General features: G+C 42.3%; 1 protein-coding gene across 7 annotated transcripts in view; it reads right to left on the reverse strand.

Annotated features, from left to right (window-relative positions):
* PPP1R13B (protein phosphatase 1 regulatory subunit 13B) overlaps positions 1-13993 on the reverse strand; it is a 100955-nt gene that overhangs the window by 54173 nt on the left and 32789 nt on the right. For 4 of the 7 annotated variants that reach the window (XM_060620893.3, XM_081796001.1, XM_060620890.3 and 1 more), the window contains exon 2: positions 3849-3996. In XM_060620893.3, coding sequence (XP_060476876.1) covers positions 3849-3996 — 148 coding nt within the window. Of the gene's footprint in view, positions 1-3848; positions 3997-5128; positions 5570-5623; positions 5762-5927; positions 6020-13993 lie in introns of those variants that run through there. The other 3 variants (XM_060620892.3, XM_060620894.3, XM_060620891.3) reach the window with 3 other exon arrangements.

Genomic DNA, 13993 nt, shown 5'->3' on the forward strand with positions numbered 1-13993 from the left:
AAGTTAGCCAAGCAAAGGGGGCAGGTGCTAGGGATTGTTCTAGACAATGAGAATAGCACATACAGAAGCCATGGCAAATACAGTACACTGTGACCCTCTACTGTGAGGTCAACCTCATTCCTGATGAGGTAAAACAAACTATAATTACTTACCTATCCCCTCCTTCCTGTCACTGTTATCAGACTGATAACTGAGAACCTGCCCTCTTACTTCTGGTTTAGTAACAGTCCAACATTTATCAAAGTCAAGTTCCTCTCAATGTGCCCTGAAATCTCTGCTCTGAATTCTAAGGAGAACGTTAAAAGCACAAGACTTTGGAAGAAAATATTCAAGTATCACATACCTGATAAGGGATCTGTGTCTAGAATATATAAAGAACTCTTACTGGGGATGTATTGTATAGTATGGTGACTTTAGTTAATATTGTATTGCATGTTTGAAAGTTGCTAAAAGAAAAGATCTTAAAAGTTCTCTTCACGGGGCACCTGAGTGGCTCAGTCAGTTAAGCATCCAACTCTTGGTTTCAGTTCAGGTCATGGTTTCACAGTTTGTGAGACTGAGCCCCACATCAGTTTCAGCACTGACAGCATGGAACCTGCTTGGGATTCTCTCTCCCTCTGTCTCTGCCCCTCCCCCACTCATGCTCAGGCTCTCTCTCTCTCTCTCTCTCTCTCTCTCAAAATAAACATTTTTTTAAAAAATTTCTTATCACAAGAAAAAAAAAGTTTTGTAACTGTGTGGTGACAGATGTTAACTGGGCTTACAGCAATGATCATTTCACAATATATACAAATATCAAATCATTAGGTAAACATGAAACTAATGCTATATATCAATTATACTTCAATTAAAAAAATAAGCAAAAGTTCTAATTATGTCTCAAGTTGCCTGGGTAGCTCAGTCAGTTGAGTACCTCTTTTTTTTTTTTTAATGTTTATTTATTTTTGAAGGAGAGACAGAGTGGGGGAGGGGCAGAGAGAGAGAGAGACAGACAGACAGACACAGAATCTGAAGCAGGCTCCAAGCTCTGAGCTGTCAGCACAAAGCCTGATGCAGGGCTCAAACTCACAAGCCATGAGATCATGACCTGTGCCAAAGTCAGTTGCTTAACCGACTGAGCCACCCAGGTGCCCCGAGCATCTAACTCTCGACACTCAGGTCACGATCTCATGGTTTGTGGGATTGAGCCTCGCACTGGGTTCCGGCTGACAGTGAGGAGCCTACTTGGGACTCTCTTTCTCTCCCTCTCTCTGCCCCTACCCTGCTTGCATGGTCTCTCTCAAAATTAAAAAAAAAAAAATTTTTAAATAAATAGACATTTCTCTAGGGGTATCTGGGTGACTCAGTCGGTTAAGCGTCTGACTCCTGGTTTTGGCTCAGGTCACTATCTCACGGTTTGTGAGACTGAGACCCGCATCAGGCTCCAGGATGACAGCATGGAGCCTGCTTGGGATTCTCTCTCTCCCTCTCTCTCTGCTCCTCCCACGTTCTCACTCTCTCTCAAAATAAATTAACTTTTATTTATTTATTTATTTTTTTTTTTCAACGTTTTTTATTTATTTTTGGGACAGAGAGAGACATAGCATGAATGGGGGAGGGGCAGAGAGAGAGGGAGACACAGAATTGGAAACAGGCTCCAGGCTCCGAGCCATCAGCCCAGAGCCTGACGCGGGGCTCGAACTCATGGACCGTGAGATCGTGACCTGGCTGAAGTCGGACGCTTAACCGACTGCGCCACCCAGGCGCCCCTAAGTTAACTTTTAAATAGACACTTCGCTAAAGAAGATATGCAAATGGCCAATGAGCACATGAAAAGATGCTCAGCATCATTAGCCACTAGGGAAAAGCAAATCAAAACCACAAGATACCACTCACACCCACTAGGATGGGTGGAATTGTATACCTAATATCAAGCGTTGGCAAGAATGTGGAGTAACTGGAATAGACTGATGCTGAGAATGTAAAATGGTTGCTTTTGAAAACAGTCTGGCAATTCCTCAATGAGTTAAGCAATTACCACCCAGCAATTCTACTCTTAGGTATATACCTAAGAGAAGTGAAAACATACGTCCACACACACATTTGTACATAAATGTTTATAGCAGCATTACTCAGGATAGCTAAAAGGTGGAAACAACCCAAATGTCCATCAACTGATCAATGGGTAAATGGAATCCACCCAATGGAATATTATTCAGCAACAAAAAGGAATGAAGTGTTGATACCAAAACAACATGAACGAATCTTGAAAAACATCATGCTCCATGAAAGCCAGTCAAAAGGGAATACATGTTGTATGATTACATTTATATGAAATATTCAAAACAAGAACATCTACAGAGACAGAAAAGAGATTAGGGGCAACCTAAGAACGGAGCGGGTAGGAAGGGAATAGGAAATGACTACTAATGGATATGAAGTTTCTTTTTTGCAGTGATGAAAATGTTCTTTGATTGTGGTGATGGCCGCACAGCTCTGAGTGTACTAAAATTACTGAATTTAGGTAATAGGTGACACTTTCAATAGGTGAATTGTATGGTATATGAAGTATATCTCAACAGAGCTATTTAAAAAAAAAGTGTACGACTTTAGTGACTATCCCTAAGTACCCTTTCAACACTTCCATTTGGATGCCATCCCATTATCACCTCAGACTCAACAGGTTCTACCTGATCATTCTCTTACTTTCCAACACGGACCCATCCATACCCCAGTCACCTGTTTTTTCACACCACAAAAAGGTTACCCTCCTCCACCAGTGCTGACGGCCTTTGTGCGAGCTAGTTCTATCTCTTCCCTGCTGCCTACTTTCTCTCAATACCAGTCCCTTAGCTATCACAGGAGCATGATACTTTCATAATCTTCTCCTGTTCCTCCTTCACAGTGCTTCCCTTGCTGAGTATACCGTATCTACATTCAACCTCTCCTTTAGACTCCAAATTATTTTGCAGAATTTTCTGTATTCAGTATTATTTATGCTGATCTTCTCTGCCTAGCTGGATGACCAAGTCCTTAAATGTAAGAGCCAGGAGAGCAGAGCCTTGAACAACACAGATGTCAGGGACACTGAACCCCTGTGCAGTCGAAAATTCATGTTTAACTTTTAACTCCCCCAAAACTTAACTACTAATAGCCTACTGTTGGACAGAAGCCTTACTGATAACATAAATAATCGATTAACATATATTTGGTATGTTACATGTATTATATACTGTGATCTTACAATAATACCTAACTTTTTCTTAATTTTGGGGGGGGGGGTGGTATTTCTAGGCTATGTGGTTCATCTGTGAGTTTTTCCAAACTGTTGCAAATCTCCAAAAACGTTTCCAATATATTCACTGAAAAAAATCCACATATAAGTGGATCTGCACAGTTCAAACCTGTGTTGTTCAAGGGTCAACTGCACTTGCTTTTTACAATTTAATAAATATTTATGGCGTGCCTAGTGTTTTAAGGGTTTTATATACAGGGAAACATAAAAATGTTTCCGCCTTGAAGTATCAGGGGAAAAGAAGATGAACAAGTCAACACATACCAAACAAAACACTGTAAAGTCTCAGAGCACACAGAGCTCTCAGTGGGTTAGCAGTGAGATCTAGAAAAACCTCATCTAAGAGCTGTATCTACTTTCCCTGCTCATTTCAGATGGCACAGATAAGGGTCAAATCACATCACATATATTTTACAAAAAGCATTTGTAAAATCTTTCTCCCATGTAATATGGTATCATTTTAATTATTCAATACCTCACTATCACAGATAACTAAGAACCAGAAACAGTATTTTGCATTTGATAAACATTACATTTGACGTACTTAGGAATCTCTATAGAACCTAATACATACCATTTCCCCTCCACACTTCAGCTAAATGGCAACTGCCCTCTCCAGGTTCCTTGCAAAATTCTACAACATCTCGACACGTTGTTTCTGGTGTTATGGGAACTTCTGTTAAAATCTGCTCGTTGTTGCTCAAGAACACGGTTAATATCATCTGTAAGAGAAAAGATTTAAGCTACAATTACAGTCATTATCATAAGGAGATCAATCTGTGAACTTAAAACGATCCCCTCTACCTCCCACTCCCCCACCTGTACCAAAGTGCCCTACAGGATTAACTTTCGGAAACAGATAAGCTAATCCAAAAGTCATGTCGAGTGGCAGTCGGAAGAGCACGGAACTCTTGACCTCAGAGCTGTGAGTTCAAGCCCCACGTGAGGTGGAGAGATTACTTAACAAACTTAAAAAAACTAAAAGATAAATATAATCTGCGTAGAGAAATTAAAATGTAAAACAAGTCACAAGAATTCCCAAAGGGAGCAGTATTAGAAGGGACCCAACAGCACTACCAGATATTATGAAGCCCCAAAAGGACATAGCAGAAGCACATGAACCCATCAGGGCAACAAACTCTCAAGTCCAGACATGGTGTGAGTGAGGAAGGAGATGCCTCCACAGTGACGAAGGAAAAGACCGTGCAGTGAAGGAGGTCTGATCAATTAAAACTCCCAGCTGCAAGGGAAAACTGGCTTTATACTGCACATCATAGACCAGCATAAGTTCCTAATAGATCAAATATTCAAATATAAATCATAAATTTATAAAAGCTTAAAATAAAACCAGGTAAATTCCTTCTTATAACCTTGGAGTACAGAAGTTCATTCTCGCTATAACTAAAAAAAAAAAAAAAAAAACACCCAGACGCTACAAAAAAAAGATATATTCAAGTCATCAAATAAATGAATCTTTTACAAAGCAAAAAGAAACAGGAAAAAATATCTGCAATGCGTATGACAAATAAAAGGCTAAACTTCTTAATATATAAAAGGTTTCTAAAACTGGTAACAAAAAGACCAAATATCCAATTTATTTTTAAAAACTGGCTGAGGAAGGGGCATCTGGCTGGCTCAGTTGGATACGTGCAACTCCTGATCTCAGGGTTGTGAATTCAAGCCCCACATCGAGTGTAGACATTACTTAAAAGTTTAAAAAACATTGGTTGAGGAAATACAATATACCACAATAAAATGCAAATGCCCTTAAACATGAAAATTTATTATCACATATCTGAAAAAGAGTAAAATAAAAATTGTCCAGCTTTTTTTTAATCTTAAAAAAAATCCTACCATTTTGATCTAAGCTATAAAGTGATCATAATGGAAGGAACTTCTTCAAAAACATTTCTCCCAAGGTACGACTGAAACTGAAGATTTTCTTCAGTCAGACATACTATGAAGGACTTCAGTTTGTTCTTTGATCAAAGTCAGAAGCAAAGTCTGCATTTGTCCCCACAACCCCCTCTCACTTAGAACCTCAGCAGCTGATTAAGTACTTTATTTTAGTTCACCGTTAAAGAAATTTTTTCTCAGAGGTGCCCTAAATTCCTAAATCCTGAGATTAAATATCCTCACGTTGACGTTCGGGAACCAACACTGCGCCCCCCCACCCCCACCTCAGCCTGTCCTTCTGAGGGGGAGGGGCTGTGCATTTTCTGAACGTAAATCAGGAGAAGTCACTCCCTTGCTTAAAATATTCAGGAGCTCCACAAGGCTCAAGAGCAGCCCTTCCCCAAACATTTGTTTTCTAGTGATGAACAGCAAACAGGCATCTTCACTGAGCACCTCAGAGTCGAATGTTCACGTGAACCTCTACTTCCTCCCCCCGAGACTCTTCTGGGGCTTGATCTCCCTGGAACTCTGTCTGAGAAAAGCCTAGACTTCAGGGTGAGCTACCACTGCCAGCCCGATTCGGTGTCACCTTCCTGGCCTTCCGGTGGCCCGCACCCCCCCAGCCCCAGGCAAGTGCTGTCAGGCTGCTGCCCCAACCCCCCCCCCCCCCCCTTGCTTGACAACTCCAGTTCACCCTCCAAAATCCAGTTCACGTGCTACCACCCTTGCAAAACCTCCCTTGGCTGCCTCTGCTCACCAGGGAGGCCACATGATCCGTCCTTTGTGACCTAGTTCCTCTTCACATACATCTTTATTACATCACAGCACGAACATGTCCTCCGGCCCACGAGGCTCCAGCAGGTCACTTCTGAGTCTGTCACCTGCTGCTGCCTGGCCAGGATCTGGGGCGGGGCAGGCCCACGGAAATCCGGTGGACTCCATGAACGACACACTAAGAAGACTCTGCCCCACCGTACAACTGGGGAAGTACTGCATATAATCTAAGATACGTCCAGTTTGTCCAGTAACAAGCATGGTTCCCCTCAGTTCTTCTTGGATATTACAAATACATTTCAATTCTATAAGAACTTAAGCAGTTATTTCTGCTCACTAACCCATATGAGGAAATTATAAAAATGGGGGCTTTGGAATACTGAAATAAATGGCCTGGAACCTACAGAATTTGGAATAAAATAGTAATTCCTGGATCCAGTGCAAACAAGTCCAGAACTGAAGGGCCTTAATGCTTTAACCATTTCTTTCTTTCTTTTTTTAAATGTTTTATTATTTGTCAGAGTCGGGGAGGGGCAGAGAGAGAGAGAGACAGACAGACAGACAGACAGAATCCAAAGCAGTCTCCAGGCTCTGAGCTGTCAGCACACAGCCCGACGCCACCCAGGGCTTGAACTCACAGACCTTGAGATCGTGACCTGAGCAGAAGTCAGCCGCTTAACCGACTGAGCCACCCAGGTGCCCCAATACTTTAACAGTTTCAACAGAACCAGAATATATTTTTATTCTTGTTCACACACATTTATTTTACACTGCTAATGGTACATTATGTAATTTCATAGCCAATGCTTTTCAAGATCTAGCAATATATTTACCTAAATCATGCTTTATAAATCAAAAAAATCAAATTAGTGAAAATATATTTCTTCTTTTTTTTTTTTTTTTTTTACTACCTTCCCTTTAAGGGCTAACACTACAGTTCACTAATTAGCAGAGTGAACACTCTGTTTCCCTCAGTTCCTCAGAGTATTTTAAGTTCATTTATTTTGAGAGAGCATGAAGGGGAGAGGGACAGAGAAAATCCCAAGCAGGCTCTGCACTGTCAGCACCGAGCCCAACGCAGGGCTTGAACCCACAAACCGTGACATCATGACCTGAGCCAAGGTCGGACGCTTAACTGACTGAGCCACCCAGGGGCCCTTTACCAGGGTATTTTTATTCCTTATCCCTCCACCCCTGCCTGCGCAGCCCATGGTATGTTCTCAGTACCACGGGGCAGTGAATGTTTACATCATCACTTGCTCCTGGAAGACAGAACCCTGGCCAGAGCGGGGACCAGTATGGCACCCCCACCACGGCACAGGGCAGCCCCGTCAGCATGCACTCACAAAAGCTCGGCTTGCGCTCATTTGCTCTGAAAAGCAGAGTCTCTGATGAACATGTTGGCAGGATGAACAATGGAATGACACTATTTTGGGACACTTTTTGAATTACCCAGACTTTTCAGCTCACGAGTAAGATCAACATGGTGGGGTGGGGGAGGAGAGGCAGCATGGCACACTTAGGAGTCTGAACACTTAATTGTAAAAGCTAAGCCCTCCCAGATAACCTACCCCAAAGTCACTAAACACTACCTCAGGTTTTAAGCTCTGTTCTGTAATCTTTAGTAAACCCTATCTTTTCTAATCTTAGCAAACTTCATTTTCCCTAATCTCTAATTACCCAATCCAAGCTAATTTCATTATAATCATGACAGATTTAAAAGCTTTCAAGTTAAATGAAACTGGCATTGACCTGGATAGTGCAGGCTTCCCTAGAGCATCACCTAAGATTAATGCTGAGAAGGCTGCCGTTATTCTAGCAAGATCTCCTTCACTGAGGGAAACTGAACACCTCCAACACAAATATCGTAGCATATTGATCCTACAAGCACTGTTTTGTTTACATTTTCACATCTCTGAAATCACGACATATCTTACAATGGACAGCATGTCACAATCCAACAGGTAGTATTTTTTTCTCTCTTAATAGTAAGTGTAAGACAGAGATGAAACCCAACAGGATTAGGGAACCTAAAGAAAACAAGTGCAGGAAAAAAGAAAAGAAGTTAAGGTTTATCCTTCCTAGAAAATGAATATGCTGAAGATAAAAGATTTGGTTAACTACATTAGAAAAACACGCAAAGATCTGTACCGCCAGCTGTCACAAATAGAGCACGTGACGACAAGACACCCACCTCAAACCATTCCAGACAAGTCACAGCCACAGACCCTGCTGGCCCTGCTCCCCGTCCTCAGTCACCCCCAAACGTCCGCCTCCGCTTGGAAGTTTTCCTGACACCGGTGTTCACCCTTCCTGACCCAACCTGAGATCCAGCCTCCTGTTCCACTTTCCAGTGGCAGACTGTGGCTACTTGCAGTGCAATCAATATTCCTACATGAAATAATGGATGTTTTCTTGCTTACGTCCTCTAGCAGAACAGTATAGTGACTCACGGGAATGAGTTATATAACCCATTATCAGGCTCTGAAATCGTCTAAGTTTGTCTCAAGCTGTGTGTGTATTTATTGTTTAAAAAATCTAAAAATCCCCAAACCACTATAAGGCTGCTGAACTCAGAGCCTGAGTACGATGCTGGACACGTAAATGGTGCTCAGTAAAGGAAGGCAGACCAGCAAGCAGGTAACTGTATAACCCTATGAACTAACTTGGGAGGTCACTTTATCCTTACTTTCAAGAACATTTGAGCTACATAAAGAAAATCAACTAATCGCTAATAACCACTGATTTACATATCCACACATATCCTTTAAAATGTTCATAAATTTGGTATTTAAAGGATGTTCTTGGGGTGCCTGGGTGGCTCAGCTAGTTAGGCGTCCAACTTCAGCTCAGGTCATGATCTCACGGTTTGTGGTTTGGAATCTCTGTGCTGACAGTGCAGAGCTTGCTGGGGATTTTCTCTCTCTCCATCTCTCTCTGCCCCTCCCCCATGCATGCGCACGTGCTTTCTCTCAAAATGAAATAAACTTAAAAAATAAAAATACAACAAAATGTTAAACAGATTTACATGATCCCACAATTCCACTCCTACTTACCCAAGAGAATAAAAACACATGTCCATACAAAGTCCTGTATGTAAATGCTCATAGCAGCATTATCCGTAACAGCCAAGATGAGGAAGCAACCCAGATGTCCACCAACCAATAAATGGATAAATAAAAGGTGACATATCACGCAATGGAATATTATTCAGCCATAAAAAGAAACAAAGTGCTGGGGCACCGGCTGGCTCAGACGGTAGAGCATGCGACTCTTGATGTCAGGGTCGTGCTCATAAGGAAACTTGAAATAAGCCAAATTCTGTCATTGGCTCTACCACTGACTTGGCTGTGCCTGCCTGGGGAAGCAGCCCCTCCCGTCGCTACAGGTCATGGCTTCTCATCGGCAGCTCAGCAGGTAACGTGGATAGGACAACGCTTCAGGACAACGCTTCTCCGAGTTTGCTGGGCCTCACCCCCTCAGGTGAAACATCAGATCCCTTAGCTCACCAACCTCACCTACTTCCATTTTCTAGTGGAAAAGGAACTCAGGGACGACAAAGATAACTGAGGAGAAATCAAACAATAAAAGCTATACCACACTGCAGGTACTGGTAATAAATAACTCACCTGGCAGCTTATAAATAAGTAGCTCAGAAAAGCCATAAAAAGCAACAGCTGGAGTGCAGGTAAAGAAACATCAGAAGACCCTTTCAAGTTTTCTAGTGGGCTGTGTGCCCCAACACGAGAGTCAACATTAGCTCCCTTCTGACCCTAGCGTGTTGTAACACTGTTCACCAATTCACCAATTTAAAATCTCAGAAACATCAGGGCTGTAAGGAAAACTAAGTCTAAGACATCGCCCTGTGTGCCTCATCCCACTTCCCTAAACCAACCTCTCAAAGACTGAAACACATGCCAGGAAGCCCTTGCCCACTCACACAGAGCAAGGAGCATAAAGTAAGACGAACCTGGGAGGTACCCTAGCCTCCCTTCTCTCTCATGCTCCACAAACACGTTAGTAATACTGCTGACCCTAATTTCAAAGTACACCCAGAATGTGACTTCTCTTTTCCACTGCTGCTACCCTGGCCCAAACCACCACTACCACTCAGCTGGACATTTGCAAGAGCAACTTAATTGGTCCAGTTTTCATTCTTGCCCTTCAGGTATTATCACTTCGCTCAATACTCTCAAGTAGTTTCCTACCTCTCTCAGAATAAATTCCAAAGTCCTAAGTACCATCTGTAAGGTCCTACATGATCTGCATCTCTCTCTCTCTCTCTCTCTCTCTCTCTCTCTCTCTCTCTCTCTCTCACACACACACACACACACACACACACACACACACCTTGATCTTTCCTCTTACCGTACACCGCCCTTCACTTCCCTGCCCCAGCCACAATGAAAGAACACATTTTCACTGTTCTTCCAACAGAGCAAGCCAACTTCTGCCTCAGGGCCTTTGCACTGGCTGCTCTCTACCTAGACCACTCTTCCCCCAGCTACTAATAGGACTGTATTATTCTCTTCTTTCAGGCCTCTGCCCCAGTGTCACCTTATCGGAGGAGCTTTCCCTCATCGAACTATAATTCTTTTATCATACTGCTTTTTCTTTTCTTCTTAGCACTCACCACCACCACCTAATCTAGGTTATGTATTTATGTCTATCCTCGTTCTCCTCTCATTGGAACACAAGCTCCCTGAGAAGAGGAATTTTAGTTCGGTGCTATATCACCAGTGCTTGCAGTAGTGCCCAGAACATAGTAGGCACTCAATAAACCTCTCCAGTTATATATCATTTTTTCTCTTTTAAGTTTATTTATTTTTGAGAGAGAGAGAGACAGAGACACAGTGAGCGCGCACACACACACACACACACACACACACACACACAAAGCTGGGAGGAGCAGAGAAAGGGAGAGGGAAGAGAGAGAATCCCAAGCAGGCTCCACGCTGTCAGCGCAGAGCCTGACACAGGGCTTAAACCCAGACTATGACATCATGACCCGAACTGAAATCAAGAGTTGGACGTTTAATCGACTGAGCCACCCAGGTGCCCCAAAATTTCTTTTTTCAATAGGTTGAGTTAGAAAGGGTAGGCACACACCTTCTCATCTTCAAGGTCTCTATAGAAAAAGACTGCCAGTATTTTATCCCTCTAATCAGTAAGTTAGTCCACATCAGAGAGAAGAAAAAAAAAATCCTTGAAAAATGAAAGTCAGGAGCCCATTACACACACACATGCATGCGCACACACACACACACACACACACACACACACACACACACACACGCACGTTAACACCGGGCAGATTTCCTTGTTAAAGCCTTCCCTCCTCCCACAAGGTGGCACTGCAGGGCATCAGGGAGTGAGTGTTCCTGCCCCGCTCAAGTAGGGGAGGAGTAAGATTAACTACAAAGAAAACAGAGGAATAGTTTAATAGTAATAGTTCAATTTCCAAAATTGGGATTTGCATTGTTTTGGAATAAAACAGAACTGGCCTTTGGAGAGTGACGGGATTTTTTCCTAAGAAATGAGAAGTGCAAACCTGCAGGGCTGCATCTTTAACCCTCATGAGGGAACAGATACATTTAAATATCTGAGTAGTTGATCTCACAGTTTGTGAGTTCCAGCCCCGCGTCGGGCTCTGTGCTGACGGCTTAGAGCCTGGAGCCTGCTTCAAATTCTATGTCTCCCTCTCTCTCTGCTCCTCCCCCGCTCATGCTCTGTCTCTCTCTCCTTCAAAAATAAGTAAGAACATTAAAAAAAAGTTTTTAAATATCTGAGTAGCATCTATTCAAAGTTAAATGTCCATTAAACTAGATCCTCAATAACCGTATCAATTGTTTAGTTCAAATCACTGTTTTTATTTGCTTCAATAATTAAACATTTAAAAAGTATACATTCTAACATACAAAAATTCCCTCTCACCAATTTGAGTAGATGAAATCTGGGTTACACCTTATCGCTGGGAATACAAACCATACACCTTAGCTTCCCTTCACCTTATTAATGTCCTATTTAAAAGCATATGGATATAAAGGAAACCTGTGTAAAACCATGCAGAAATGCAAAATTCACAAAACTTTCCATAATGCTTTAGATATGTCATTACTATCAGGTGTGGAGGTGATGCAGCTGACCAAACTGAATCTAGTCACTAAAACTTAAAGAATCTTCCACAATAGGGGCACCTGGGGGGCTCAGTCGGTTAAGCGTCCAGCTCTTGGTTTCAGCTCAGGTCATGATCTCACAGCTCCTGACTTCAAGCCCTGCACTGGGTTCCATGCTGGTGCAGAGCCTACTTGGGATTCTCTCTCTCCCTCTCCCTCTCCTCCTCCCCCGCTTGCTCTCTCTCTCAAAATAAAGAAAAAACACTGAAAAAAACCCCAGAATCTTCTACAATAGATAAAGGGCAGTATCAACTCTGAACTCCTGTTGATCCGCGTCAGGAATCACTGCCTGGTATGACAGCTGCTTGACTGCCATCGTCCAAGTGGACAACACCGGGAAAGCAGAACAAACATAGATTTTCAAACCACAGGCGGTGACCTACCAGTGGGCTATAAAATCAGTTAGTGCCTCAAGGGCCAGTTTTAGATTTTAATGGAATAGAACATAAAAATATAAAATAGTGTTAAGAGAACAAAAAGACAAACCACAGACTGGGAGGAAATATTTACAAAATATATATCTGATAATGGACTTATATCCTATAAATATACAGAGAACTCTTAAAATAAGCAAACCAATCAAAATATGGACAAAAGATTCCAGAAGATCAAATAAGACATACAGATGGCAAACAAGCAGACAAGATGCTCAACCTCACAGATCACCAGGGAGTTGCAAATTAAAACAACAGCGACACCACACACCTATGAGAAGGGCCAAAACCCAGAACACAGACACCACCAAATGCTGGTAAAGAGGCGGAACAAAGAGAGCTTGCTGGTGGAAATGCAAGATGGCACAGCCACCCTCTGGAGGGCTGCCTGGCAGTTTCTTACAAAACTAAACATACCCTAACCATATGATTCAGCAACGGAGCTGCTTGATATTTACCCAAGTGAGTTTGAAACTTACATACAAAAGCCTACACAGGAATGTTTATAGCAGCTTCATCCAAAACTTGGGAGCCACCAAGATGTCCTTCAGGAGGTGAATGGATAAACAGACAGTGGTCCATCCAGACAATGGAATAGTATTCAGTGATAAAAAGTGACAGCTGCCAAGTCACAAAAAGACACAGGAATTTTTTAAGATTTGAGACACCGAGGGATCTTAAATGCATACTACTAAGCGAAAGACACCTATCTGAAAAGGCTACACAATGTATGATCCCAACTAAATGACATTCTGGAAAAGGAAAAAACTGTGGAGATGGTAGAAAGATGAGCGGTTGCCAGGGGTTTGGGGGACATACCCATATTCTATATGATACTGTAATAGTGGATAAATAACATTACACATTTGTCAAAACCCACGGACCTGTACAATATAAAGAGGGCACCCCTGGGTAAATTATGGCCTCTAGTTGAATAATTTATCAACATTAGTTCACCAATTATAATAAATGTAGCACGCTAAAGCAAGATGTTAATGACAGGGGAAACGGTTGGGGCTCAATTTTTTCTATAAACCTAAAACCGGTCTAAAACAATAAAGCTTATTAACTCAAATTAAAAAATGAAACAATACACTACACATAGTAAGGGTAAGTGTGGTCCCTTGAAATTCCAACTACATGTATTTATACAGAGAGATGCATGTGTGTGTCACCCTGGGTCACCCTGTAAAAGGTACTTCCTAGTGTGGGTCACGGTCTAAGTGGTTTAAAAGACACTGCTTCTCAGGGCCTCATGAAACCCAACGAAATGAAAATTCACTGCATTGCCGCCACTGTTTATCAGTGCTTATTATTAGGCACTGATACACACACCACACATTCTCAATTCCCACAGCAGCTCTGCAGGACAAACAGCACCCTTCATTTTACAGAGTAGAGAAAGGAGGCGTGCAGGGGTTCAATTACCTGTCCAAGGT

Source organism: Panthera onca, chromosome B3 (assembly GCF_046562875.1).
Source record: "Panthera onca isolate mPanOnc1 chromosome B3, mPanOnc1 haplotype 2, whole genome shotgun sequence".
Taxonomy (NCBI): Eukaryota; Metazoa; Chordata; class Mammalia; order Carnivora; family Felidae; genus Panthera; species Panthera onca.